We start from the raw sequence: 25,763 nt of genomic DNA on the forward strand, positions 1-25,763 counted from the left end.
TCTCCAGGCTCAGATGGATTCTAAACTAAAGACAATCAAATCAAATTTATTTATATAGCCCTTCGTACATCAGCTGATATCTCAAAGTGCTGTACAGAAACCCAGCCTAAAACCCCAAACAGCAAGCAATGCAGGTGTAGAAGCACGGTGGCTAGGAAAACCTCCCTAGAAAGGCCAAAACCTAGGAACAAACCTAGAGAGGAACCAGGCTATGTGGGGTGGCCAGTCCTCTTCTGGCTGTGCCGAGTGGAGATTATAACAGAACATGGCCAAGATGTTCAAATGTTCATAAATGACCAGCATGGTCAAATAATAATAATAAGGCAGAACAGTTGAAACTGGAGCAGCAGCACGGCCAGGTGGACTGGGGACAATACAAAACACTGTTGGAACGGCACACACTAACATAATGGTTAACAACCACAGGGTGTAGAAACACACGGTCATTGAAAATGTGAAGGCATAGATTTCTCGTTGTGTGACGTGTCTGTGGCGTATATATTTCTCGTTTTGTGATGTCAGTTGGATTTTAATTGACCAGCTGTTGTTTTTAACCTGGAGTGGACAGACGCTGAGGCAGCAACAATATCCTGCACGGTGGCCTCTGTGATATTATAATATCAGCCAATTAAGTTGTGAAAGGATGTCCTCTCGCTCTCTTTCTCTCTTTCTCTCTCTCACTCACTCACTCACTCACTCACTCACTCACTCACTCACTCACTCACTCACTCACTCACTCACTCACTCACTCACTCACACAGGGGAACTGATTTTGACAGGATTTGTCCTCTCTCTCTCTGACAGGATGTGATTCCCAGTAAAGTAGTCATACAGAGAGAAGCGCAGCATGAATGCAGTGAAAACTACTGAGCTGTCTGTCCACGGTAAGGAGAACAGGCAAAGTCCTGGACACCTAAAGACTAAAGAGGACAATGAGGACCCCCAAGACAAGAAGGACCTCAGCAACCACACAACCAGGAAGCAGCCCTCAACCAATGTGAGCAAGAAGGGTGAGTTTTAACACTATTAGTTACAATTCAAATTAAATGAAAACATATAAACAGGAATAACATTTTCTAAGTATTATATAAAACGCTTGCCATAGTACAAGGTCGCTGATTTGAATCCTGATCCAAGGTATTATCTTAAATTTGCCAGGTTTATCTGGCTAAAGACCAATTCAATTTAGACATTGACAATACTAATGATAGTGATCATCAGATTGATGGGATTGGCTGAATCAATCACACGAGATAACAAATCATATGAAGATTCCCGTCAATCCAAGAATAAAAATAATTTATCTTATTTTCCTCCGCAACTTCAAAATTCCATAAAGGCCTTCTGAAAGAAAGTGACTAATAATCTCTGCCATGGATTCAATTGAGCTTGTTTTGTCACTGGCCTACACACAATATGGAATTATATTTTGAATGAATAAAAAAGGAAAAGCTGAAATGTCTTGAGTCAATAAGTATTTAACACCTCTGTTTTGGCAAGTCTAAATAAGTTCAGGAGAACAAATGTGTTTAACAAGTCACATAATAGGTTGCATGGATTCACTTTGTGTGCAATAAGAATGCTAAACATGATTTTTGAATGACTACCTCATCTCTGTACCCCACACATACAAATTATCTGTAAGGTCCCTCAGTCAAGCAGTGAATTTTAAACACAGATTCAACCACAAAGACCAGGGAGGTTTTCCAAAGCCCTGCAAAGAAGGGCACCAATTGGTAGATAGTAGATGGGTAAAAAAACAAAACAGACATTGAATATCCCTTTGAGCATGGTGAAGTTTTTAATTACACTTTGGATGGTGTATCAATACACCGTCACTACAGACATACAGGCATCCTTGCTAACTCAGTTGCTGGAGAGGAAAGAAACCGCTCAGAGATTTCACCATAAGGCGAATGGTGACTTTAAAACAGGCAAAGAGTTAAATGGCTGTGATAGGAGAAAACTGGGATCAACATTGTAGTTTCTCCACAATACTAACCTAAATGACAGAGTGAAAAGAAGGAAGCCTGTACAGAATAAAATATTCCAAAACATGCATCCTTTGCAATAAGGCACTATATTAAATCTGCCAAAAATGTGGCAAAGAAATTATCTTTATGTTCTGAATACAAAGTGTTATGTTTGGGGCAAATCCAACACAACACATTACTGAGTACCACTCTCCATATTTTCTAGCATAGTGGAGGCTGCATCATATTATGTGTATGCTTGTCATCGGCAAGGACTGGGGAGTTTTTCAGGATAAAATAAACGGAATAGATCTACAGTAATCACAGGCAAAATCCTAGAGGAAAACCTGCTACAGTCTGCTCTCCAACAGACACCGGGAAACAAACTCACCTTTCAGCAGGACAATAACCTAAAACACAAGGCCAAATATGCACTGGAGAGTTTCTTACCAAGACGAAATTGAACGTTTCTGAGTGGCCCAGTTACGCTTTTGACTTAAATTTGTTGAACATCAATGGCAAGACTTGAAAATGGCTGTCTAGCAATGATCAATAAACTTGACAGAGCTTGAAGAATTTTAAAAAGAATAATCTACAAATATTTTACAATCCAGGTGTGGAAAGCTCTTAAAGACTACCTGTAACGGCATTCTCACCCAGAAAGACTTGCTGTCATCACTGCCATGTAACGTATTTACGTATTTACGGTGTGAATATTTTCTGCATTTGATTTTCAATAAATTTGCATATTTTCACTTTTTCATTTAGGTATTTTGTGTAGATGGGTGAGGACATTTTTTTTATTTGATCACTTGAATTCAGGCTGTAACACAACAAAATCAGGAATAAGTCAAGGGGTATGAGTACTTTCTGAAGGCATAAAACCTGATGATTAATCTGTGTTGAAATATCTGTACGCTCTGCTTTTTAACTTCACAGCCCTAATCAAACCAGTTTAAATGCCACTGGCATGACAAGGGTCTGAAGATGAATTCCAGTGATATAAGCATGTATTTTTAGAATGATGTATCCCCCTGGACTCCCTGCGGAACGAACGGGTCGGTGAGAGAAATACAGCCTTTTCCTACTTCAGTCCTCCTGAAGCCCTCTCCTCTCCTCTCCTCTCCTCTCCTCTCCTCTCCTCTCCTCTCCTCTCCTCTCCTCTCCTCTCCTCTCCTCTCCTCTCCTCTCCTCTCTCCTCTCCTCTCCTCTCTGCTTTTCCATTATGTCCATTATGTCATGTGTGGTCGTAGTCTGAGATTAATGGAAGAGGCGGACAAACAAACTGGAATCTCCTCAACTTTAGCCAATCATTTTTTTTTCTCCTCGCTCGTTCTTCTTCTCCTCTCTTCTCCTTCTCATTCTCCTCTCTTCTTCTCCTCTCTCCTTCTCCTCTCTTCTCCTTCTCCTCTCTTCTCCTTCTCATTCTCCTCTCTTCTTCTCCTCTCTCCTTCTCCTTCTTCTTTCATATCAGGCCCGGGATAGATAGAGAGGGAGACCGAGACGGAGAGAACTAAATAAAACAGTAAAATGCTTCAGAATCTTGTCCATGTCTCCTGGTTCTCTTGCCAAGGACTAGATGACAGAGTTCTAATGTAATGTAAAGATAAGTCTGATTCGTTCATAGCAGCCTTTCTTAATTTACTCAAGTATATAATGGTGATGCGAGAATCCCCATATTTTATTTCTTAAGCTCGTTGTAAATAAAGATGTTGTAAACGTCTGCAGGCCAAAAAAACATTCTGCTGTGTGCGTCTGTGTGTTAACATGAACACAGCAGCGTCTCAGACTTGGCCCCTATCCAGAGAGTCGTAGTTGGCATGTTGTCATGAGGACTGCACTGTTCTCTCTCTCAGGATGGTGGAGTAAATGAATTATCCTCACATGTGATTCTAGTAGTTGTATTAACCTTGTAACTCCTCAATGTGCATCACATATGACCACCCTAAGTGGAAAAGCATAACCTGACAAAAACTTGTTTTGATCAGTAAAACGGGGCGGCAGGGTAGCCTAGTGGTTAGGGCGTTGGACTAGTAACCGGAAGGTTGCAAGTTCAAACCCCCAAGCTGACAAGGCACAAATCTGTTGTTCTGCCCCTGAACAGGCAGTTCACCCACTGTTCCTAGGCTGTCATTGAAAATAAGAATTTGTACTTAACTGACTTGCCTAGTTAAATAAAGATTTAAAAAACTATTGTGAAGGGGGGACTTTTAATCTAGACTTTTGTATTGTTAAAAAACCTCTAACAAAGTCGTAGATGTTTAAAATGCAACATTCCTCATTTCGAAGAAACTTTTTTATACACATTTATACTTAAAAATATTTTCATTTGTATCTTGTTTAGATGGTGAGTTAGACATGAAAAGAGGACTAGATCCCTTCTTCATGTCAAGTCTGTCAAGGTGTTGCGGGAGTCCACAGGATGGCATCGTTCACACACATTTGGCATTAGATGCCTATACCCTCCCATTGTAGCTCATAGGACAACTTTCACTGCAATGACAGAATACTGCAAGCTGCCTCCTCCACTAGTTAGTATAGGATGACGTGATTCAGTCATAGGACTGTATGGGTGCACCTCCATTGTCTTAAATGGTTTCCTCTCCTTGTCTCATTTCCTTAATCCTGCACTGACATAAAATAGCTGGACAACGAGTCTAATGCGTCCAGATGCATTGCTTCCAGATCAATGCAGATGATGGAAATGAAGTCGATTACAGTATGGAGATACAAGTCAGCCCCTTCAAGTGGTTATAGGAAAAAAGCTTTCTGTGATTGTTATATCCATTTTTTTGACTTAAGTTAATGATATATACCCATAGATTTTTTTTAAAAGAATATAACTTATAAATACATCATAGTGTTAGTTCAACTGTTGTACCCCATCAGAAGCAAAATATAGACTTGTTTTACTCCAATAGACTCCACCCATGGCTAGCCAGTCCTTGCGTTCATAGCTCTATCTATGAAGTTAAGAGAGGTGCCATTTCTCCAGCCAAATATTCCACAAGCTGTTTGTTTACCAAGAACGGCTTTGTTGTTGTTTGAATGGCATCATATGAACTTATCAAGAGCAGGTTGATTCAAATGATCGATTACTCCCGTCATGTGAGACTTGAAACAATTCAACCAAGAACTGACTTCCTGATATTCAGATTGAACTGTCCATTAGTGATATCCTTTTATATAAAGGAGAGGTATTTACAGACTACAAGCCTCATACCCTTGCAAACAAGTCTCACTGGCCCCACATCAAAGATCTTGATTGGGTAGCGTTCCGGTTACGATTTGTAAGGGGGTTCAGTCCGAGTGTAATTCTTCACAGGGTTTTCATGTGAAAACATGCAGCTTTACCTGATAGAAATCTGGGAAATACTACATTAATCTGGCCAAACGAGGGAGGAGGAGAAGGAGAGGATGAGGAGGAGGAAAAAGGTTGTTTGGCACGGGTGGGTTCTCCCGACACCTGCAGCGGAGAACCGTATTGTTCCAATCTGTTCCTTGGCGTGCCGCACGTTCACCTCCCTGAATGCCTTGCTTTCATGTGAATTCCATGGTGATTTGGAGGAGGATGATTGGTCCACGGACTGAATATTACACCCATCTGGACCAATAAAGCGAGGGGAGAAGATCACTTGATCACTGCGGTAATTGGGATCTTGGGTTGGGGTCAACTAAGTGCACCCACTGTTCTAATACTATAGTAGATCAAAATTTAATGAATTTTAATTTATTTGGGGTAACAGACATATATACTACAAAATGTACAATGTGGACCCAGAGGATATCACTTAAATGTATTAATTAACACGCTTGTTTCCCAAGTGGTCCTCGATGGTAAAAAATAATAACACAAATAATGACGGAAAAACAAAATTACAAACAAGGAGTGATTGATGAAATGTCAATGGATATAGAGAGGGATGTAAAGATTCACCAATACACATCGGTCCCCGATTAAAAATCGGTCTGCGGACCCCAATCTGATCCAAATGTAGCATGCACCGGTCAGAAAATCGATTCAAACCTTGTGAATCACGGTTCACATTTTTTTAGGGGGTCATGTTACATTATCTCTACCTTCTGAAAATAGGTCGCCTATCATCTTTTGTGACAACTGATTTCGTCTGCTCCTTCAGTGTCGAACTGCTTGTAACAGTGTTCACAGTCATTGATCTACAAGTTATTTTTGTTCAGGCCGAACAACCCCGGGGCAATATCAGTAGCATAGTTAAACTGCGCCATGACCAACGCGAGATAGGTGGCCTGTTCCTGAAATTTGATCGGCACCTTCAGCATACTATTGATGAAATGGCTTGCCTGATATTAGGATTTGTTAGTTGACTGACAGACTGTCATTTGCTAGGTTATTGTTCAATGCGCAGTTGAAAATTGTGTTTTACTGGAATAAAAGTCAAGAACCGGAGACGCAAATTTCATCTGGTAATACCTGCTAATCGAGGCTTATAATGTATTTTATTTAGATTGTTTAGGTTCACCATCAGCAATAGTTTTGGTAGTTTTGCTTTAACCAATCAGTGTATGGTAATGTTTTGATATACAGATATAGCAGTCACTGTTACGAAGCATGCCTGATGCCAGAGGAAAAGTGAAGATCACTCAATAGCTACCAAACGGTCAAAATCATTCGATTTTGAGATGGGGTGAAATTTAAAATTGTGATATATATAGATTTTCATTGCCTATGTTATAGCAAATTTGTAAACAATACATATTTATACATTACTAGCTCAAACACTTAATCTGCATGAAGGACAAGTTAATTAGGGTGATGGTGATTTCAGAACCAAGGTGGGGGATGAAAACAGGCTACATTGACCCCCTAATCTGCTAGTTGTAGTGGGGTGGTAGATGCCTAGTCTCCTTTATGGCCCTAATCTGTTAGTGGTAGTGGGGTGGTAGATACCTAGTCTCCTTTATGGCCCTAATCTGTTAGTGGTAGTGGGGTGGTAGATACCTAGTCTCCTTTATGGCCCTAGTCTGGTAGTAGGGTGGTAGATACCTAGTCTCCTTTATGGCCCTAGTCTGGTAGTGGGGTGGTAGATACCTAGTCTCCTTTATGGTCCTAATCTGGTAGTAGGGTGGTAGATACCTAGTCTCCTTTATGGCCCTAGTCTGCTAGTTGTAGTGGGGTGGTAGATACCTAGTCTCCTTTATGGTCCTAATCTGGTAGTTGTAGTGGGGTGGTAGATACCTAGTCTCCTTTATGGTCCTAATCTGCTAGTTGTAGTGGGGTGGTAGATGCCTAGTCTCCTTTATGGTCCTAATCTGGTAGTTGTAATGGGGTGGTAGATACCTAGTCTCCTTTATGGTCCTAATCTGCTAGTTGTAGTGGGGTGGTAGATGCCTAGTCTCCTTTATGGTCCTAATCTGGTAGTGGTAGTGGGGTGGTAGATGCCTAGTCTCCTTTATGGTCCTAATCTGGTAGTTGTAGTGGGGTGGTAGATACCTAGTCTCCTTTATGGTCCTAATCTGGTAGTTGTAGTGGGGTGGTAGATACCTAGTCTCCTTTATGGTCCTAATCTGCTAGTTGTAGTGGGGTGGTAGATGCCTAGTCTCCTTTATGGTCCTAATCTGGTAGTGGTAGTGGGGTGGTAGATGCCTAGTCTCCTTTATGGTCCTAATCTGGTAGTGGTAGTGGGGTGGTAGATACCTAGTCTCCTTTATGGTCCTAATCTGGTAGTGGTAGTGGGGTGGTAGATGCCTAGTCTCCTTTATGGTCCTAATCTGGTAGTGGGGTGGTAGATGCCTAGTCTCCTTTATGGTCCTAATCTGGTAGTTGTAGTAGGGTGGTAGATGCCTAGTCTCCTTTATGGTCCTAATCTGGTAGTGGGGTGGTAGATGCCTAGTCTCCTTTATGGCCCTAATCTCTTAGTGGTAGTGGGGTGGTAGATGCCTAGTCTCCTTTATGGCCCTAATCTCTTAGTGGTAGTGGGGTGGTAGATGCCTAGTCTCCTTTATGGCCCTAATCTCTTAGTTGTAGTGGGGTGGTAGATGCCTAGTCTCCTTTATGGCCCTAATCTCTTAGTGGTAGTGAGGTGGTAGATGCCTAGTCTCCTTTATGGTCCTAATCTGGTAGTGGGGTGGTAGATGCCTAGTCTCCTTTATGGCCCTAATCTCTTAGTGGTAGTGAGGTGGTAGATGCCTAGTCTCCTTTATGGCCCTAATCTCTTAGTGGTAGTGGGGTGGTAGATGCCTAGTCTCCTTTATGGCCCTAATCTCTTAGTGGTAGTGGGGTGGTAGATGCCTAGTCTCCTTTATGGCCTAATCTCTTAGTTGTAGTGGGGTGGTAGATGCCTAGTCTCCTTTATGGCCCTAATCTCTTAGTTGTAGTGGGGTGGTAGATACCTAGTCTCCTTTATGGTCCTAATCTGGTAGTGGGGTGGTAGATACCTAGTCTCCTTTATGGTCCTAATCTGGTAGTGGGGCAGTAGATGCCTAGTCTCCTTTATGGCCCTAATCTCTTAGTGGTAGTGGGGTGGTAGATGCCTAGTCTCCTTTATGGCCCTAATCTCTTAGTGGTAGTGGGGTGGTAGATGCCTAGTCTCCTTTATGGTCCTAATCTGGTAGTGGGGTGGTAGATGCCTAGTCTCCTTTATGGCCCTAATCTCTTAGTGGTAGTGGGGTGGTAGATGCCTAGTCTCCTTTATGGTCCTAATCTGGTAGTGGGGTGGTAGATGCCTAGTCTCCTTTATGGTCCTAATCTGCTAGTTGTAGTAGGGTGGTAGATGCCTAGTCTCCTTTATGGTCCTAATCTGGTAGTGGGGTGGTAGATGCCTAGTCTCCTTTATGGTCCTAATCTGCTAGTTGTAGTGGGGTGGTAGATGCCTAGTCTCCTTTATGGCCCTAATCTCTTAGTGGTAGTGGGGTGGTAGATGCCTAGTCTCCTTTATGGTCCTAATCTGGTAGTGGGGTGGTAGATGCCTAGTCTCCTTTATGGTCCTAATCTGCTAGTTGTAGTAGGGTGGTAGATGCCTAGTCTCCTTTATGGTCCTAATCTGGTAGTGGGGTGGTAGATGCCTAGTCTCCTTTATGGTCCTAATCTGTTAGTGGTAGTGGGGTGGTAGATGCCTAGTCTCCTTTATTGCCCTAATCTCTTAGTGGTAGTGGGGTGGTAGATGCCTAGTCTCCTTTATGGTCCTAATCTGGTAGTGGGGTGGTAGATGCCTAGTCTCCTTTATGGTCCTAATCTGCTAGTTGTAGTAGGGTGGTAGATGCCTAGTCTCCTTTATGGTCCTAATCTGGTAGTGGGGTGGTAGATGCCTAGTCTCCTTTATGGCCCTAATCTGTTAGTGGTAGTGGGGTGGTAGATACCAAGTCTCCTTTATGGCCCTAATCTCTTATTGGCAGTGGGGTGGTAGATGCCTAGTCTCCTTTATGGCCCTAATCTGGTAGTGGTAGTGGGGTGGTAGATGCCTAGTCTCCTTTATGTCCCTAATCTCTTAGTGGCAGTGGGGTGGTAGATACCTAGTCTCCTTTATGGTCCTAATCTGGTAGTGGCAGTGGGGTGGTAGATACCTAGTCTCCTTTATGGCCCTAATCTGGTAGTGGCAGTGGGGTGGTAGATGCCTAGTCTCCTTTATGGCCCTAATCTGCTAGTGGTAGTGGGGTGGTAGATACCTAGTCTCCTTTATGGTCCTAATCTCTTAGTGGTAGTGGGGTGGTAGATGCCTTGCCTTTCTTATGGCTCAGATTAGGTGTCTACATAGTACATACACCATAGACATACATAATTCACACATACAGAAGTAGTCTCAGACAGATCCAGCTCAGAGAGGCCCAGCTCATGAGCTCCATCAGTAGCCAATTTTAATTTAGAATTGAAAATGAATGTGTTTTTGCAACAAATGTTAGTGCATCGTATAGCATCAAACCGAATCGCATCGATTCGTTCTCTAATCAAACCGAATCGCATCGATTAATTTTCTAATCAAACCGAATCGCATCGATTCGTTCTCTAATCAAACCCAATCGTACTGAATCATTTCAAACTAAAACGTATGGTTCCTGTATCGGAGCCCATGTATCTACATACATATCGAGGCGTCTTGAAAAGGAAAGATGCACATCTCCAGTACTACAGCCGTGGACAAAAGTTTTGAGAATGACACAAATATGAATTTCCCCAAAGTTTGCTGCTTCAGTGTCTTTAGATATTTCTGTCAGATGTTACTGTGGAATACTGAAGTATAATTACAAGCTTTTCATAAGTGTCAAAGGCTTTTATTGACAATTACATGAAGTTAATGCAAAGAGTCCATATTTGCAGTGTTGACCCTTCTTTTTCAAGACCACTGCAATCTGCCCTGGCATGCTGTCAATTAACTTCTGGGCCACATCCTGACTGATGGCAGCCCATTCTTGCATAATCAATGCTTGGAGTTTGTCAGAAGTTGTGGGTTTTTGTTTGTCCACCCACCTCTTGAGGATTGTTCTCAATGGGATTAAGGTCTGGGGAGTTTCCTGGCCATGGACCCAAAATATCGATGTTTTGTTCCCCAAGCCACATAGTTATGACTTTTGCCTTATGGCAAGGTGCTCCATCATGCTGGAAAAGGTATTGTTCATCACCAAAATGTTCCTGGATGGTTGGGAGAAGTTGCTTTCGGAGGATGTGTTGGTACCATTCTTTATTCATGGCTGTGTTCTTAGGCAAAATTGTGAGTGAGCCCACTGCCTTGGCTGAGAAGCAACCCCACACATGAATGGTCTCAGGATGCTTTACTGTTGACATGACACAGGACTGATGGTAGCGCTAACCTTGTCTTCTCCGGACAAGCTTTTTTCTGGATGCCCCAAACAATCGGAAAGGGGATTCATCAGAGAAAATGACTTTACCCGAGTCCTCAGCAGTCCAATCCCTGTACCTTTTGCAGAATATCAGTCTGTCCCTGATGTTTTTCCTGGAGAGAAGTGGCTTCTTTGCTGCCCTTCTTGACACCAGGCCAAAAGTCTTCGCCTCACTGTGTGTGCAGATGCACTCACACCTGCCTGCTGCCATTCCTGAGCAAGCTCTGTACTGGTGGTGCCCCGGTACCGCAGCTGAATCAACTTTAGGAGATGGTCCTGGCGCTTGCTGGACTTTCTTGGGCGCCCTGAAGTAGAGGTCGACCGATTATGATTTTTCAACGCCGATACCAATATCGATTATTGGAGGGCCAAAAAAAGCCAATACCGATTAATCGGACAATTTTTTATTTTTTTTATTTATTTGTAATAATGACAACAACACTGAATGAACACTTGTTTTAACTTAATATACTACATCATTAAATTAATTTAGCCTCAAGTAAATAATGAATGCAAAAACAAACGTTTCAGTTCCTTGCTCAGAACATGAGAACATATGAAAGCTGGTGGTTCCTTTTAACATGAGTCTTCAATATTCCCAGGTAAGAAGTTTTAGGTTGTAGTTGTTATAGGAATTATAGGACTATTTCCCTCTATACCATTTGTATTTCATTAACCTTTGACTATTAGATGTTCTTATAGGCACTTTAGTATTGCCAGTATAACAGTACAGCTTCCGTCCCTCTCCTCGCTCCTCCCTCGGCTCGAACCAGCAACACAACGACAACAGCGTTACCCATGCAGAGCAAGGGGAACAACTACTGAAAGGCTCAGAGCGAGTGACGCTAACTAGCTAGCCATTTCACTTCGGTTACACCAGCCTCATCTCGGGAGTTGATAGGCTTGAAGTCATAAACAGTGCAATGCTTGACGCACAACAAAGAGCTGCTGGCAAAACGCACGAAAGTGCTGTTTGAATGAATGTTTACGCGCCTACCACTGCTCAGTCAGATACTTAGGTACTTGTATGCTTGTATGCTCAGTCAGATTATGTGCAACGCAGAACACGCTAGATAATATCTAGTAATATCATCAACCATGTGTAGTTGACTGGTGATTATGATTGATTGTTTTTTATAAGATAAGTTTAATGCTAGCTAGCAACTTACCTTGGCTTACTGCATTGGTGTAACAGGTAGGCTCCTTGTGGAGTGCAACGAGAGAGAGGCAGGTCGTTATTCCGTTGGACTAGTTAACTCTAAGGTTGCAAGATTGAATTCCCCGAGCTGACAAGGTGAAAATCTGTCGTTCTGCCCCTGAACGAGGCAGTTAACCCACCGTTCCTAGGCCGTCATTGAAAATAAGAATGTGTTCTTAAAGGGGTGCACATTGTTGTTTTTGCCTGATCACTACAAAGCTGATTCAAATGATCGTCATCCTGCTATCCTTGATCCTGCTATTGTCACACGCTACACATGCACATGTATCTATCTATCCAATGTTATCATGATTTGTTATAAGGACTATTATACTTATATTATACAGGGAGAATTATTAAAGAGATGCTTTACATTGAAATACAGATAGTGCTACACTGGCTTTCTGCAAGGGCTGATTTCAAGGTTTTACCTCTACCCGGGATGGGTAGTTCCAAGAGGTTAACGGACTTGCCTAGTTAAATAAAGGTATAAACATTTTTAAAAATCGGCATTTCCGATTGTTATGAAAACTTGAAATTGTCCCTAATTAATCGCCCATTCCGATTAATCGGTCGACCTCTACCCTGAAGCCTTCTTCACAACAATTGAACCACTCTCCTTGAAGTTCTTGATGTTCCGATAAATGGTTGATTTAGGTGCAATCTTACTGGCAGCAATATCCTTGCCTGTGAAGCCCTTTTTGTGCAAAGCAATGATGACGGCACGTGTTTCCTCGCAGTTAACCATGGTTGACAGAGGAAGAACAATGATTCCAAGCACCACCCTCCTTTTGAAGCTTCCAGTCTGTTATTCGAACTCAATCAGCATGACAGAGTGATCTCCAACCTTGTCCTCGTCAACACTCACACCTGTGTTAACGAGAGAATCACTGACATGATGTCATCTGGTCCTTTTGTGGCAGGGCTGAAATGCAGTGGAAATGCTTTTTTGGGGATTCAGTTCATTTTGCATGGCAAAGAGGGACTTTGCCATTAATTTCAATTCATCTGATCACTCTTCATAACATTCTGGAGTATATGCAAATTGCCGTCATACAAACTGAGGCAGCAGACTGTGAAAATTAATATTTGTGTCATTCTCAAAACTTTTGGCCACGACTGTAGATAAGAGGACTAATTTAATGAAATGTCAGTATGAGCACGTACGTTGATGTCCCCTTGATGTCATCCTATTGATGAATGGCTCTGTTTCCAAACAAATGTGTCTAACTCGTTGTAACTATAACTACTAGAGGACCGTGTGCAGCTCAGAGATCAGACGCCATGGTTACAGGGGTAATACTTCAGTGGTAATAGTAATGTTCTGTTCTAAGCATTTGTTTACTTCTTGGCAAGCGCTCTCATCTTACAAAAGTGCTCTCTACACAATTGCCAAAAGCTATATCTCAGATTTGATCGGGACTATGAGAGCGAGGAGTTAATAAAAACACACTAACAACTAGGGCCGGGCATTTTCTTTATAGGCAGCAGGTGGAATGTGTTTCCTTTGCGGTTGTTTTAAGCTCCTAATTCAACCGTGAAATTTAATTCATCATCGAACCACCGCTCACCTCCGAACGGAGAAAGGCTTGAAGACGACGGAGGATTAGTTGACATAAATAAATCATCATTACCTTTGTTGCTAAAACAATCTGTATTACGCCAAGAGTGCTGCCTGCATGTTGACTGGACATCGGTTGGCTTTTTGCAGTAAGTTTGGAAGTATTCGGCTTCCCCCTTCGCCAAGCCAATGCTCACCTTGCTGGAGTGTGTGTGTGTGTGTGTGTGTGTGTGTGTGTGTGTGTGTGTGTGTGTGTGAGATTCCACTCCATTGTATCGTGTGTTCTAAGAGATGGGCCAGCTATACTGTACTTCTGAAACATGGTGTCATTGGCTGGACTGAAACTGTGATGAACTGTCATATTTTCAGTCATCAATCCAGTACAAACGATTAACAGTATCGTGTGATACCACATGCTCTATTTCAGCAAAGCTGATATATTGGAGATATACAGTATATTTGTCTGTATGAATGCATGTCTAAACTAATGATTGACTCTCTGACCAGATGTAGAACCTAAATTCAGAGAAAATGAAGACATAATTGAATGTTTTTACTCCTCTATGCCTTTGCCAACAGGAAAGCAGAAATAAGATGGGAGTACTGTGGATTGATCTTTAGTGGTTTGTAAAGTAGGAAAGCATGGATGAATATGAGTGAATTAGAAGAGGGATGGTTGCCTACAAAACATCAATCACTACAGACAGATCTATTAACTTCATTAAAGAAGCTTAAAGGTTGCCTGGAATTAATGTTCAATTCAGGCAGGCAGGCAGGCAGGCATGCAGCTAGCTAACTTACTTTACCCACTCTAAGTGAGCAGACCTATTATAGTATAGTCTCTGAGGTATCAGTAAGATGCGATATGATTCTGTTACGTAAATAATGACATTGATCTAAGCCATGACATAATTATTCATTCATCAGCTGTTCGCCAGGAAGAATTAAAAAAAATTTAAAACCTGTCAGAAATGTAAATCTTTCTCCCAGACCCTCGCCTTGAGCTCTGCAGGAACAATGAGCTCATCCATTTCAGTGTATTCTATTATTAGGTGTGTAACAAAATGCTCAAAAACAGCTCTCGCACGTGGTGAAGACGGCACCAGCTTTCAAACCCAAGGGCAGCAGAGGTAAACGAAGAGTTTATTTTTCCAGGTGTTGTATTATGGATACGAGACAGAATCAGATGAGCTTTGTATGGTGAATTTTTTATCATATTATTATGACCTTGATCATTTATTGTTAAAACGAGAGGCTGCCTGGATCTTTAATCTAAAGACCCTTGCGCCCTTCGGTCTCAACGTAGACTTTGATCTGAAGCCATTCTTGTGATTATTGTGACTTTGCCATTGTAATTGTGTGTAAACTTGTATAGTCAAATGAATCTATGATCGTATGCTATCCATTTGTTTGTATGCTGTTCTTTGTATGACATTTTAATATTTGATTATTAACCAATGATATTAGGCCACTCCTGGCCATGATTACAGACACCTGTGTCTTTTGACACTATATAAACGAGTCATCCCGCAGTGTTTGTAATTATACCCTGATGAAGACAGCTTGGCATTACATTTTTGCATCTGAGCTCCAAGAGTTTTTTTTTATCAAGGACAGAAAATCCTCTTGGTGGAAAGGAAACCAGTATGCAGCTTGAATTCAGCTCGCAGGAGAGGAGGAAGGAACGAGAGAGACCTCATAAGAGACAAAGATATAGACCGCATTCTGTGTTCTCAGTTATTGATAATATCTGTGGCATTTAAGTGAATGGATAAAGGCTGTATGAGGAAGTTGATTAAATCGTTTGATCTGTTTTGGATGTAGGGGCTCCATTCTTCACTGTTTTCCTGAGATGGTGTAATGATAGAGAGACTAAAACGGAAGCTACATATAGAACAACAGGAGAATATAGACATCATGGTGGCACCAGCTATAACAGACTATTTAATAAAGGGTAAAGAGAGATGGAGCTGGGTTGCATGCAAGGTGAAATCATTCTCAGTAACATTCCTCCCTCTCCGCTCCCAAACCATCCTCATGTGTTGCAAATAAAAGAAGAAACATTCATTTTAGGGTATTACTAGTCAGAAACCCAGGTATGTATTAGTCAAAATAGGGGGGGAAGTTAGAACCATATGTTCATTTGAATGGGGAAGCACATGGTTGTGATTATAGACATGCTGTGGATGATAGGAGTGCACACAGAACCCTGGCCCAAAGACTGTCCCGTTTCCAGGACAACGATGAGTAAATCAAAACAATTATAGAATATAAAGAACTCGTGTCAACAAGCAGGCCCACAAACACAAAGTGGCGTCGCCAGGTCCCACATGCCTCCTTTTCAAGCAATGTGATTTGTGTGGTAGACATCAACACACTCTCAACATCAAGGCATTTTATTATTCTATTAAAAAAAAAGTTATATAATGTGTTTTATTATTTTTCTCCCAGCTAAGGCTTGTATGCTCCGAACTGTCTCACCTGTCCTGGGGACCTAACATAGTCTGTGAGGCGGACGGAAACTACAACAAGGTTTTATATTTGATTTTAAGGCAACCAAACCTCAACATGTGTTCGGAATAAGGCTTACTGTGGTTAGATGGGAATTGTTCCCCCCAAAATGAAGTTGTGAAAGCTGTATGGTGTTTAATAGAAATATTTCCCAGTTTCCTTCCTCACCTTTATTCTCTTGATGTAGTTGCAGACTCGAGAGAGCACATGATGTAGTTGCAGACTCGAGAGAGCACATGATGTACATGTAAGTTGCAGACTCGAGAGAGCACATGATGTAGTTGCAGACTCGAGAGAGCACATGATGTGATGTTGCAGACTCCGAGAGAGCACATGATGTAGTTGCAGACTCCGAGAGAGCACATGATGTAGTTGCAGACTCGAGAGAGCACATGATGTAGTGATGCAGACTCGAGAGAGCACATGATGTAGTTGCAGACTCCGAGAGAGCACATGATGTAGTTGCAGACTCGAGAGAGCACATGATGTAGTTGCAGACTCGATGATGATGTAGTTGCAGACTCGAGAGAGCACATGATGTAGTTGCAGACTCGAGAGAGCACATGATGTAGTTGCAGACTCGAGAGAGCACATGATGTAGTTGCAGACTCCGAGAGAGCACATGATGTAGTTGCAGACTCCGAGAGAGCACATGATGTAGTTGCAGACTCCGAGAGAGCACATGATGTAGTTGCAGACTCGAGAGTGCACATGATGTAGTGCTTGACTTGTAAAACCACTAACACAATACAAAGTGCTTTAGGAGACAATTGAGTGAAAAGCCATCTATTACCTCCCACAATAGAGCCAATGTGTGGTTCACCTGCAGATACAGTAGAATGAACCAGTGGAAGGCCTACACAACCAGTCAGCCCAATAGACTCAGCTTCCTCCTCATCTGTTGGAAGGCCTACACAACCAGTCAGCCCAATAGACTCAGCTTCCTCCTCATCTGTTGGAAGGCCTACACAACCAGTCAGCCCAATAGACTCAGCTTCCTCCTCATCTGTTGGAAGGCCTACACAACCAGTCAGCCCAATAGACTCAGCTTCCTCCTCATCTGTTGGAAGGCCTACACAACCAGTCAGCCCAATAGACTCAGCTTCCTCCTCATCTGTTGGAAGGCCTACACAACCAGTCAACCTCCTCCTTGTCTGATTATGGACATGGGCTTCATTTAGTGGAGAGCAGAGAATCCATCACATGCTGCCTTAGATGTCTCCAATTGAAAGCTGCCTATCCCATAGGCCAAACAAAACACGGCAGAGAGGCTGCGAGGATCGTATTTTTTAAAGGTTTTAGCTGACATACCAGCCGTTGGCTAGGGGAGCCGGCTAGAGCAAAAACAACAGCATACCAACTCCTATATTAAGATTTTGGTCAGCCCGAGCCAAAACTTTGGAGATCCTATCAGTGAAGTTGACTGTTCATCACAGGTCAGATTGGCTGTTCTGTAATTACATCTTTGGGAGGAGTATGGTAGTTTCATAATATGTCGTTGATTATTTACGTTGTTCATCATGTCCAACACACCTGAGTGGAATTTTCATTAAAATTGAAGAAGTTTTTGGGTCGCTTTTGTTTTATATGGACCACTGTCTTGTGATATTGCAAGTGGAAAGTCCAATGAAATCCAGAGTAAGAGGGATGTTCGAGGGAGAAAGACACTGATTGTGGATTGACTTTTCAGCTGCATGCAATACAGTACATCATATACGGCAATATTTGACAGACATAGATACTATGTTAGACCTACTGTGTTGAAGTCATTTCAATGAACCATACTTTGCTGAAACCTGAGGACTTGTGTTCTCTGCCAGAGCTAATGCACAGTCTTGAGTTGCATGGACATCCTGGGTTTGAAAGCCAGTTGGTCACACAGGAATTGAACATCTCATATCCTTCAAATGTCTTCCTTCAAATGTCTTCCTTATCTTATCTTCCTTCCCATTCATCTCTCCGGGCTCCACACGTCTCCCAGAAACCTACTGAACATCTTATTATCCATCTCATCTCCACTCATGGTGCGTTCAAGGCAACTGGGAACTCGGTCAAATCATGACATAAGTGATATTGAAGTCGGAGCTCTAGAAAGAGGCCAGAGTTAACGACGTGGAATTCCGAGTTGGATGACCGTTCAAAATGATTTTGCCCAGTCAGAGCTAGTTTTTTTTGGTTTCAGTTCCCAGTTGTTTTGAACTCATCATTTCCTGTCTGCGTGGAGTTTGACCAGCATCCTGACAGGTGACCTCTGATTTGTCGTGTTCAGCCAATTATAGACGTTTCCAGCAGGACATTCCAGGCCAGGCAGCGATCCCTCCAGGCAGGCGATGTGTGTTCCACTCCAAAACAGACAGGGGAGATAAGAACCTCCACGCTGCTTCATGTTCCACCTAAATACAGAGCCAAGCCCTACAACACAAGGTCACACACACACAGAGACGACACACATGTGCACACACACACATGCACACACAGACAACACACGCGCACACACACACGCAGACAACACACCACCACACTCACTTGTCTGTCTCAGTGTATACTACAATCTCCCCCACTGAAAATCTATCCATGTTTTTTTTTAATGAGATTTCATAAATGTGACATGTCCTAATTAGATGCATCGCTTCGGTATCTGTAATTAGAATAAATTAGGTTTGTTTTGGCGTACTTGTAGATTGGGCCAAAATGATGATGGGGAACTGACTATGTTTTACTGTATGTATATTGATTACATAGCTAAAACAAGCTTGTCCCTCTCTCTCTGTCTGGACATGTCAAAGAGTATTGTGATCATTGTGTGCAAGTTAACCCTTCTCAGGATGATATGGGCCTCTGGAAATGTGTAGAAAACTAAGAAGATAAGATGTACCAATGCATACAAAACCTTCAGTATTATCTAGAAGCCATATGTTGCCATGGTGACCATTTCACAAATTGTTCATGTAAATGACCAATGAGAATGTGTAGGTGTTTCTGTACCTGACCAATGAGAATAGTTGTTTCTGTACTTGACCAATGAGAACGAGACCAATGTACAGTTGAAGTGGGAAGTTTACATACACTTAGGTTGGAGTCATTAAAACTCGTTTTTCAACCACTCCACAAATGTCTTGTTAACAAACTATAGTTTTGGCAAGCCGGCTAGGACATCTACTTTGTGCATGGCACAAGTCATTTTTCTAACAATTGTTTACAGACAGATTATTTCTGTATCACCATTCCAGCGGGTCAGAAGTTTACAAACACTAAGTTGACTGCCTTTAAACAGCTAGGAAAATTCCAGAAAATTATGTCATGGCTTTAGAAGCTTCTGATAGGCTGATTGACATCATTTGAGTCAATTGGAGGTGTGCCATGTGGATGTATTTCAAGGTCTACCTTCAAACTCAGTGCCTCTTTGCTTGACATCATGGGAAAATCAAAAGAAATCAGCCAAGACCTCAGAAAATAAATTGTAGACCTCCACAAGTCTGGTTCATCCTTGGAAGCAATTTCCAAACGCCTGAAGGTACCACATTCATCTGTATAAACAATAGTACGCAAGTATAAACACCATGGGACCACGCAGCCATCATACCGCTCAGGAAGGAGAGACGTTCTGTCTCCTAGAGATGAACGTACTTTGGTGCGAAAAGTGCAAATCAATCCCAGAACAACAGCAAAGGGCCTTGTGAAGATGCTGGAGGAAACTGGTACAAAAGTATCTATATCCACAGTGCAACGAGTCCTATATCGACATAACCTGAAAGGCCGCTCAGCAAGGAAGAAGCCACTGCTCCAAAACCACCATTAAAAAAAGCCAGACTACGGTTTGCCACTGCACATTGGACAAACATCATAGTTTTCGGAGATATGTCCTCTGGTCTGATGAAACAAAAATAGAACTGTTTAGCCATAATGACCATCGTTATGTTTGGAGGGAAAAGCGGGAGGCTTGCAAGCGAAGAACATCTTCCCATCCGTGAAGCATGGGGGTGGCAGCATCATGTTGTGGAGGTGCTTTGCTGCAGGAGGGACTGGTGCACTTTGCAAAATAGATGGCATCATGAGGTAGAAAAATTATGTGTATATATTGAAGCAACATCTCAAGATGTCAGGAAGTTAATTAAAGCTTGGTCGTAAATGGGTCTTCCAAATGGACAATGACCAAAAGCATACTTCCAAAGTTGTGTCAAAATAGCTGACCTCAATCCAATAGAAAATGTATGAGCAGAACTGAAAATGCGTGTATGAAGTAAGGCCTACAAACCTGACTCAGTTACTCTAGCTCTGTCAGGGGGAATGGGCCAAAATTCACGCAACTTATTGTGGGAAGCTTGTGGAAGGCGACCTGAAACGTTTGACCCAAGTTAAACAATTTAAAGGCCATGCTACCAAATACTAATTGAGTGTATGTAAACTTCTGACCCACTGGGAATGTTATGAAAGAAGTAAAAGCTGAAATAAATCATTCTCTCTACTATTATTCTGAATTTCACGTTCTAAAAATAAAGTGGTGATCCTAACGGACCTAAAACGGGGAATTTTTACAAGGATTAAATGTCAGGAATTGTGAAAAACAGTTTAAATGTATTTGGCTGAGGTTTATGTAAACTTCTGACTTCAACTGTACATGTTGTCTAAGTTGGCAGTATATGACAAGATTTAATGTATATTTGGTGTTTCGTCTGAGCACGATCCTTCCATCGCGATGTAAAAAAAGACTTGAATTGGATTCAAGCATTTGTCGTTTGTTCTCAATATCGTCATTACCGTTCACTCAGAACCCTACAGTGATGAGATGGTTTTTCTTCACCTGCAAGTGAAAAATACTGTTTTTCATAATGGGCCCTGGAAATGGTATGGTAATATTTGTGTTTAAAGCCTATTGTCACAGATGTGGGTCTGGTTTGACTGTTGCACCCAGAATGTAGATTTCCCATGGAAGTCAAGAGATGAAACCATTCCAGACTGTAGAGGTGTCACCACTCTCACAGAGCAACCGGTGTGTTAGTTCCATTACTAAAACAGACACGCTCACACAGATAACAACTTGTTTCTCTGATTCTGTCTCACTAATCCAGTATTCACCATATATTTTACTCTTTTAATTTTATGTAAGATTTTTTTTTACCCCTTTTTCTCCCCAATTTTGTGGTATCCAATTGTTTAGTAGCTACTATCTTGTCTCATCGCTACAACTCCCGTACGGGCTCGGGAGAGACGAAGGTTGAAAGTCATGCGTCCTCCAATACACAACCCAACGCAGCGCGCATCCAACCCGGAAGCCAGAACCCGGAAACACTGTGCACCTGGCAACCTTGGTTAGTGTGCACTGCGCCCGGCCTGCCACAGGAGTCGCTGGTGCGCGATGAGACAAGGAGATCCCTACCGGCCAAGCCCTCCCTAACCTGGACAACGCTAGGCCAATTGTGCGTCGCCTCACGGACCTCCCGGTCGCGGCCGGTTACGACAGAGCCTGGGCGTGAACCCAGGGTATTTTATATTTATTAATTTGTTAAATATATTTTATATTTACCCATATATTTTACTCTTCATACAAATCACTTGCTGTCTGATTCCAAGTCAAATCGGTTGATCTGTAGTGAACTGATGTCTCAGCCAAGATAGTCTACAGAGACAGAAACATTTCTTTAACTCTCTGTCAAATTTTCAGATGGCCAGACACACACACACACACACACACACACACACTCACCTAAACACAAACAGAGGTCAGTTACTGTAGCATGTCTGTGTGAAGTATGCTGTTAGTGAATGGCCTCCTTATCCCACCAGAGACAAACAACATGGCTGTCAAATCTGTCAGTCAGTCAGTCAGACAGGTAATTGGGGGAGTCTCTCCCCCAGGAGCCTCCTCAGACTGCTGACACATGTCACGGCATATCAGAGATGGGCTGTAGAGAGTGTGTTTTGGGGGTTGGGTGTGTGGTATTCATTGGATTACCAGTGGGGTGGTTGATCTACTGTATCGTATGCCTTTTGGGACATTATAGTGACTTTAATCATCTATCTACTCTAGTGGGTTATAGGGCCTTTAATCATGTCTAGTGGGTTAATTCAGGCTGTCTAGTGGGTTAATTCAGGCTGTCTAGTGGGTTAATTTAGGCTGTCTAGTGGGTTAATTGAGGCTGTCTAGTGGGTTAATTGAGGCTGTCTAGTGGGTTAATTGAGGCTGTCTAGTGGGTTAATTGAGGCTGTCTAGTGGGTTAATTGAGGCTGTCTAGTGGGTTAATTCAGGCTGTCTAGTGGGTTAATTCAGGCTGTCTAGTGGGTTAATTCAGGCTGTCTAGTGGGTTAATCCAGGCTGTCTAGTGGGTTAATCCAGGCTGTCTAGTGGGTTAATCCAGGCTGTCTAGTGGGTTAATCCAGGCTGTCTAGTGGGTTAATCCAGGCTGTCTAGTGGGTTAATCCAGGCTGTCTAGTGGGTTAATCCAGGCTGTCTAGTGGGTTAATTCAGGCTGTCTAGTGGGTTAGTTGATGCTTGTCCCTGAACACCATTTGTCTATACCGTAGCCTGAACTTTGGTTGTTGTTTTTCCCCCTCCTCCTCCCTCCTTCCTGATCGAAGTCTGTAAGTCGTCTGATCATGGACAGGCAGCCAGTGACTTCATCCTCCTCCCTGGCGGGGGGACAGAGGGTGTCACAGTACGCTATCTCACCCTGCACGGCCTGCCTTGGGAGTCCCACTACTGAGCACAGCTACAGGACTGTGTGTGTTCCTGCGCGGCGTGTAGGTATCTGCTTGTGCGTGCGCGCGTGCGTGCGCGATTCCTTGCGCTAAAGGAAAATATATGTGTGTGATCAGATGAGCACAGGCCTTAGGGCATGTCTCATCTCAGAGCAACTGTTACAGGCTTGGCTCTGCGTACTTGGCTTGCTGTATGACATGGAGCCATAAGTACAGTTTGTGTATACCTAACTGTTTTGAACCTGTTTTACAATAGAATGCCGTTTTTCAGCCATTTCTGAATACTCTATTCTACATGTAATGGTTGAATTACACATTTTAATGTTAACAACTACATAGTAACTCTAACTTGTCCTGAATCTGGTTCCAGAGGCAGAATTCTGCCTGGACATGGATATTGTAAAAGCCATGAAGGTAAAAAAAAAAAAACATTTACGCTGTGTTTCATAATACGATGTACACAGAATCAGCTTCAGTGTATCCAGTCACCTGTCAAACAACACGGTAATGCAAGTTGGATGTGAGTGTGTGTTCGTGTGCGCACACATTCGTTCCTTCGGTCATGCGTGTGTATTTGTGGGCATATGTGCATTGACGCTTAACAGCTGATTCTTTTCAGACCCTAAAACAACATTTGATCAGAGTCCAGTGACGGTCCTCTTGGTGTTCAAAACAACCATGATCCCGTGGCTGTTAGTTCTCTGTTGTTTCAGGTTCTGGAATCAGGAAAGGTTTGTTACCTAGTAATAAAAAACCTTATCAAAGGCAGCGTGACGATAGTGTAATATTCTCACTGACAACGTGCATAAGTCAAGCCTCTCAACATATCCAGGAACAGAGATAGCTATGTGTTTTGGTTTGAACGCCAAAACGGCCATTCCTGATGAATGCCTGAGTCTGAACATAAAAACACACACACTCACACACATGCATACATACAAACATACACAGACAGACCTGGGGGTCGATGGCGTCTATGACCCCCATACACTCTCGACTATAACACACACACACACTTCCAGGCCTATTAATAAGCATGTGTTTGTGTCCTGAGGGGTCAAGTGGAATCCATTCCAACGGATAACCGTAATAGACCCAGGGTGCGGTCTGTGGCCTATGGCTGCCTCTGGCAAAACACTGCTTCAGATAAACCTCTCCCCTAGACGCTGATCTGGAGTCTGTTTGTCTGTTATCCGCCTAATGGCTCTGGGGAGGGTAAGCTGATCTTAGATCTGTGCCTTAGGGTAGCATTCAACTAGTCTGCTCTGTCAGCAACCTTAGGCACAGGTCTAGGAACAGATTTTCCCATCACTGTCAATCAAAACCTTAACTATTAGCGTAATCCGTAGTTAGGGGAAACATTTACCTTGTCTATACTGATTTATACAACGGATGTGTCTAATCCTGAATGCTGATTGGTTAAAACTGCATTCCAGCCGGTGTGTATACCACAAGTTACCACCAGCTAAATCTATGGCGTTAAAATACCTATTTACTCTGTTCCATCTGACTGAGCAATCCACTGTCTCATCAGCCCAGCCAGGCAATTTATAAACTTGATCTTCACTATAAAAAGCATCTATACATTATCTCACATTTATTTTCGACTAACATTTAGTTTTACAACAGCAGAGATTTGTATAAACCTTGCTGTCTGTCTCTCTGACATTTGCAACGTTGTTTCAATATTCAAATTCGATCTCCAGCCGTCCCATAGTAATGAACGTGTCGGGACGAGACAGACAGGCAGGCAGTGTGACAGTCGAAATCATGAATCAGCTGCTGTCATTTTTATGGATATAAACAAAGAAATATCAATTGAAAAAAAGGTAAAAACGAAACAAAGTGCAGCTAGTTTTCAGTCTTTCGTGTTCCAGTTTGAAGTGATTGTGTTACAGTAACTGTGTTGTTGGCTGGAGGTGGCTAGTTCATCTGAACAAGTGTCCTGATGTGAGAGCAAAATTTCTATGCCAGGTGAAATGCGCCTCGTTAGCTCATTGCTATGAAATGTCACTAGAAAACAGCATAAACAAATGCAAATACAACTACTGTTGTTATTCTGGCTGCACTGTTTGACGTGACTGTAAATTAGCCGTAGTTGGCTAGCTATCAAGCATGGGTTAAGAACGTCGCGTCCATAGACACAGAACAAAAAGACTGAACGACTGGGTCGCTGGCAACCGAACCAATAGAACGAACGACCAGCCGGCTTGGGTAGCAACCCTAGATTTGTGGCACTATATCTTGTGGAAGGATGACAGAGTATGAATAAATTAATCAAAATAACGTTTTTAATGAAAATATGTCAATCATTGTTTGAATATGTTGGTAACCCGTTGTGTAAAAGTGATAATGCCCTTGAAGCCTGTGTTTGGAGGATATATTGGCACAGTTTGAGGATACATTGGCACACTTCGTCTCGGGCCTAACAACACCCGTGCCAATATCCGCCAAACACCGGCTTCTCGGGCATTATCACTGAAGTGGGACCTGGCGGAGGGGGGTCGATGGAGCTTTGGTGGGTTAATTCAAGCTGTCTCCAACAATAACATGGGCATGGTCTCTGTTCGATGACTGAGAGAATGTGCCGGTTGACAGCTCATTTTAGCCAGGCCATTTGGAAGTGTTGGACTCGTTCTGAAGACACGGAAAGACATATATTTCTAGAACCATCTGTGGAAAAGGTTCTAAATGGAACCTAAAAGGGTTCTCCTATGTGTACAGCCGAATAGAACCATTTTAGGTTCTAGAGAGCACCTTTTTTTTCTAAGAGTGTAAAGACTTGAAGCATTGTGCTGACTCATAATCCACCAGCTCTAAATATAACCATCTGATACTGAGGAATCACATTTTCCAATAACGTAAAATTGTCTCTTTAAATATATCTATTTTTTTTGTGCTTTTCATCTATCGAAAACTGTTAGTCATAGACACACAACAACAACAAAGTGGACCGTCAGATATGACATTTTCAAATATTAAAGTGTACAGAAATTTTGGAGAATACCTCTCA

The 25,763-nt window shown here is 42.4% G+C and overlaps 1 protein-coding gene across 6 annotated transcripts in view; it reads left to right on the forward strand.

Annotated features, from left to right (window-relative positions):
- The window catches only part of LOC112223358 (myocardin), a 167,781-nt gene that overhangs the window by 85,895 nt on the left and 56,123 nt on the right, over positions 1 to 25,763 (forward strand). For all 6 annotated transcript variants that reach the window (XM_024386346.2, XM_024386350.2, XM_024386351.2 and 3 more), the window contains exon 3: positions 805 to 1,010. In XM_024386346.2, coding sequence (XP_024242114.2) covers positions 848 to 1,010 — 163 coding nt within the window. In that variant the 5' untranslated portion in view covers positions 805 to 847. The remainder of the gene's footprint in view (positions 1 to 804; positions 1,011 to 25,763) is intronic.

This window comes from Oncorhynchus tshawytscha, linkage group LG24, assembly GCF_018296145.1.
Source record: "Oncorhynchus tshawytscha isolate Ot180627B linkage group LG24, Otsh_v2.0, whole genome shotgun sequence".
NCBI lineage: Eukaryota > Metazoa > Chordata > Actinopteri > Salmoniformes > Salmonidae > Oncorhynchus > Oncorhynchus tshawytscha.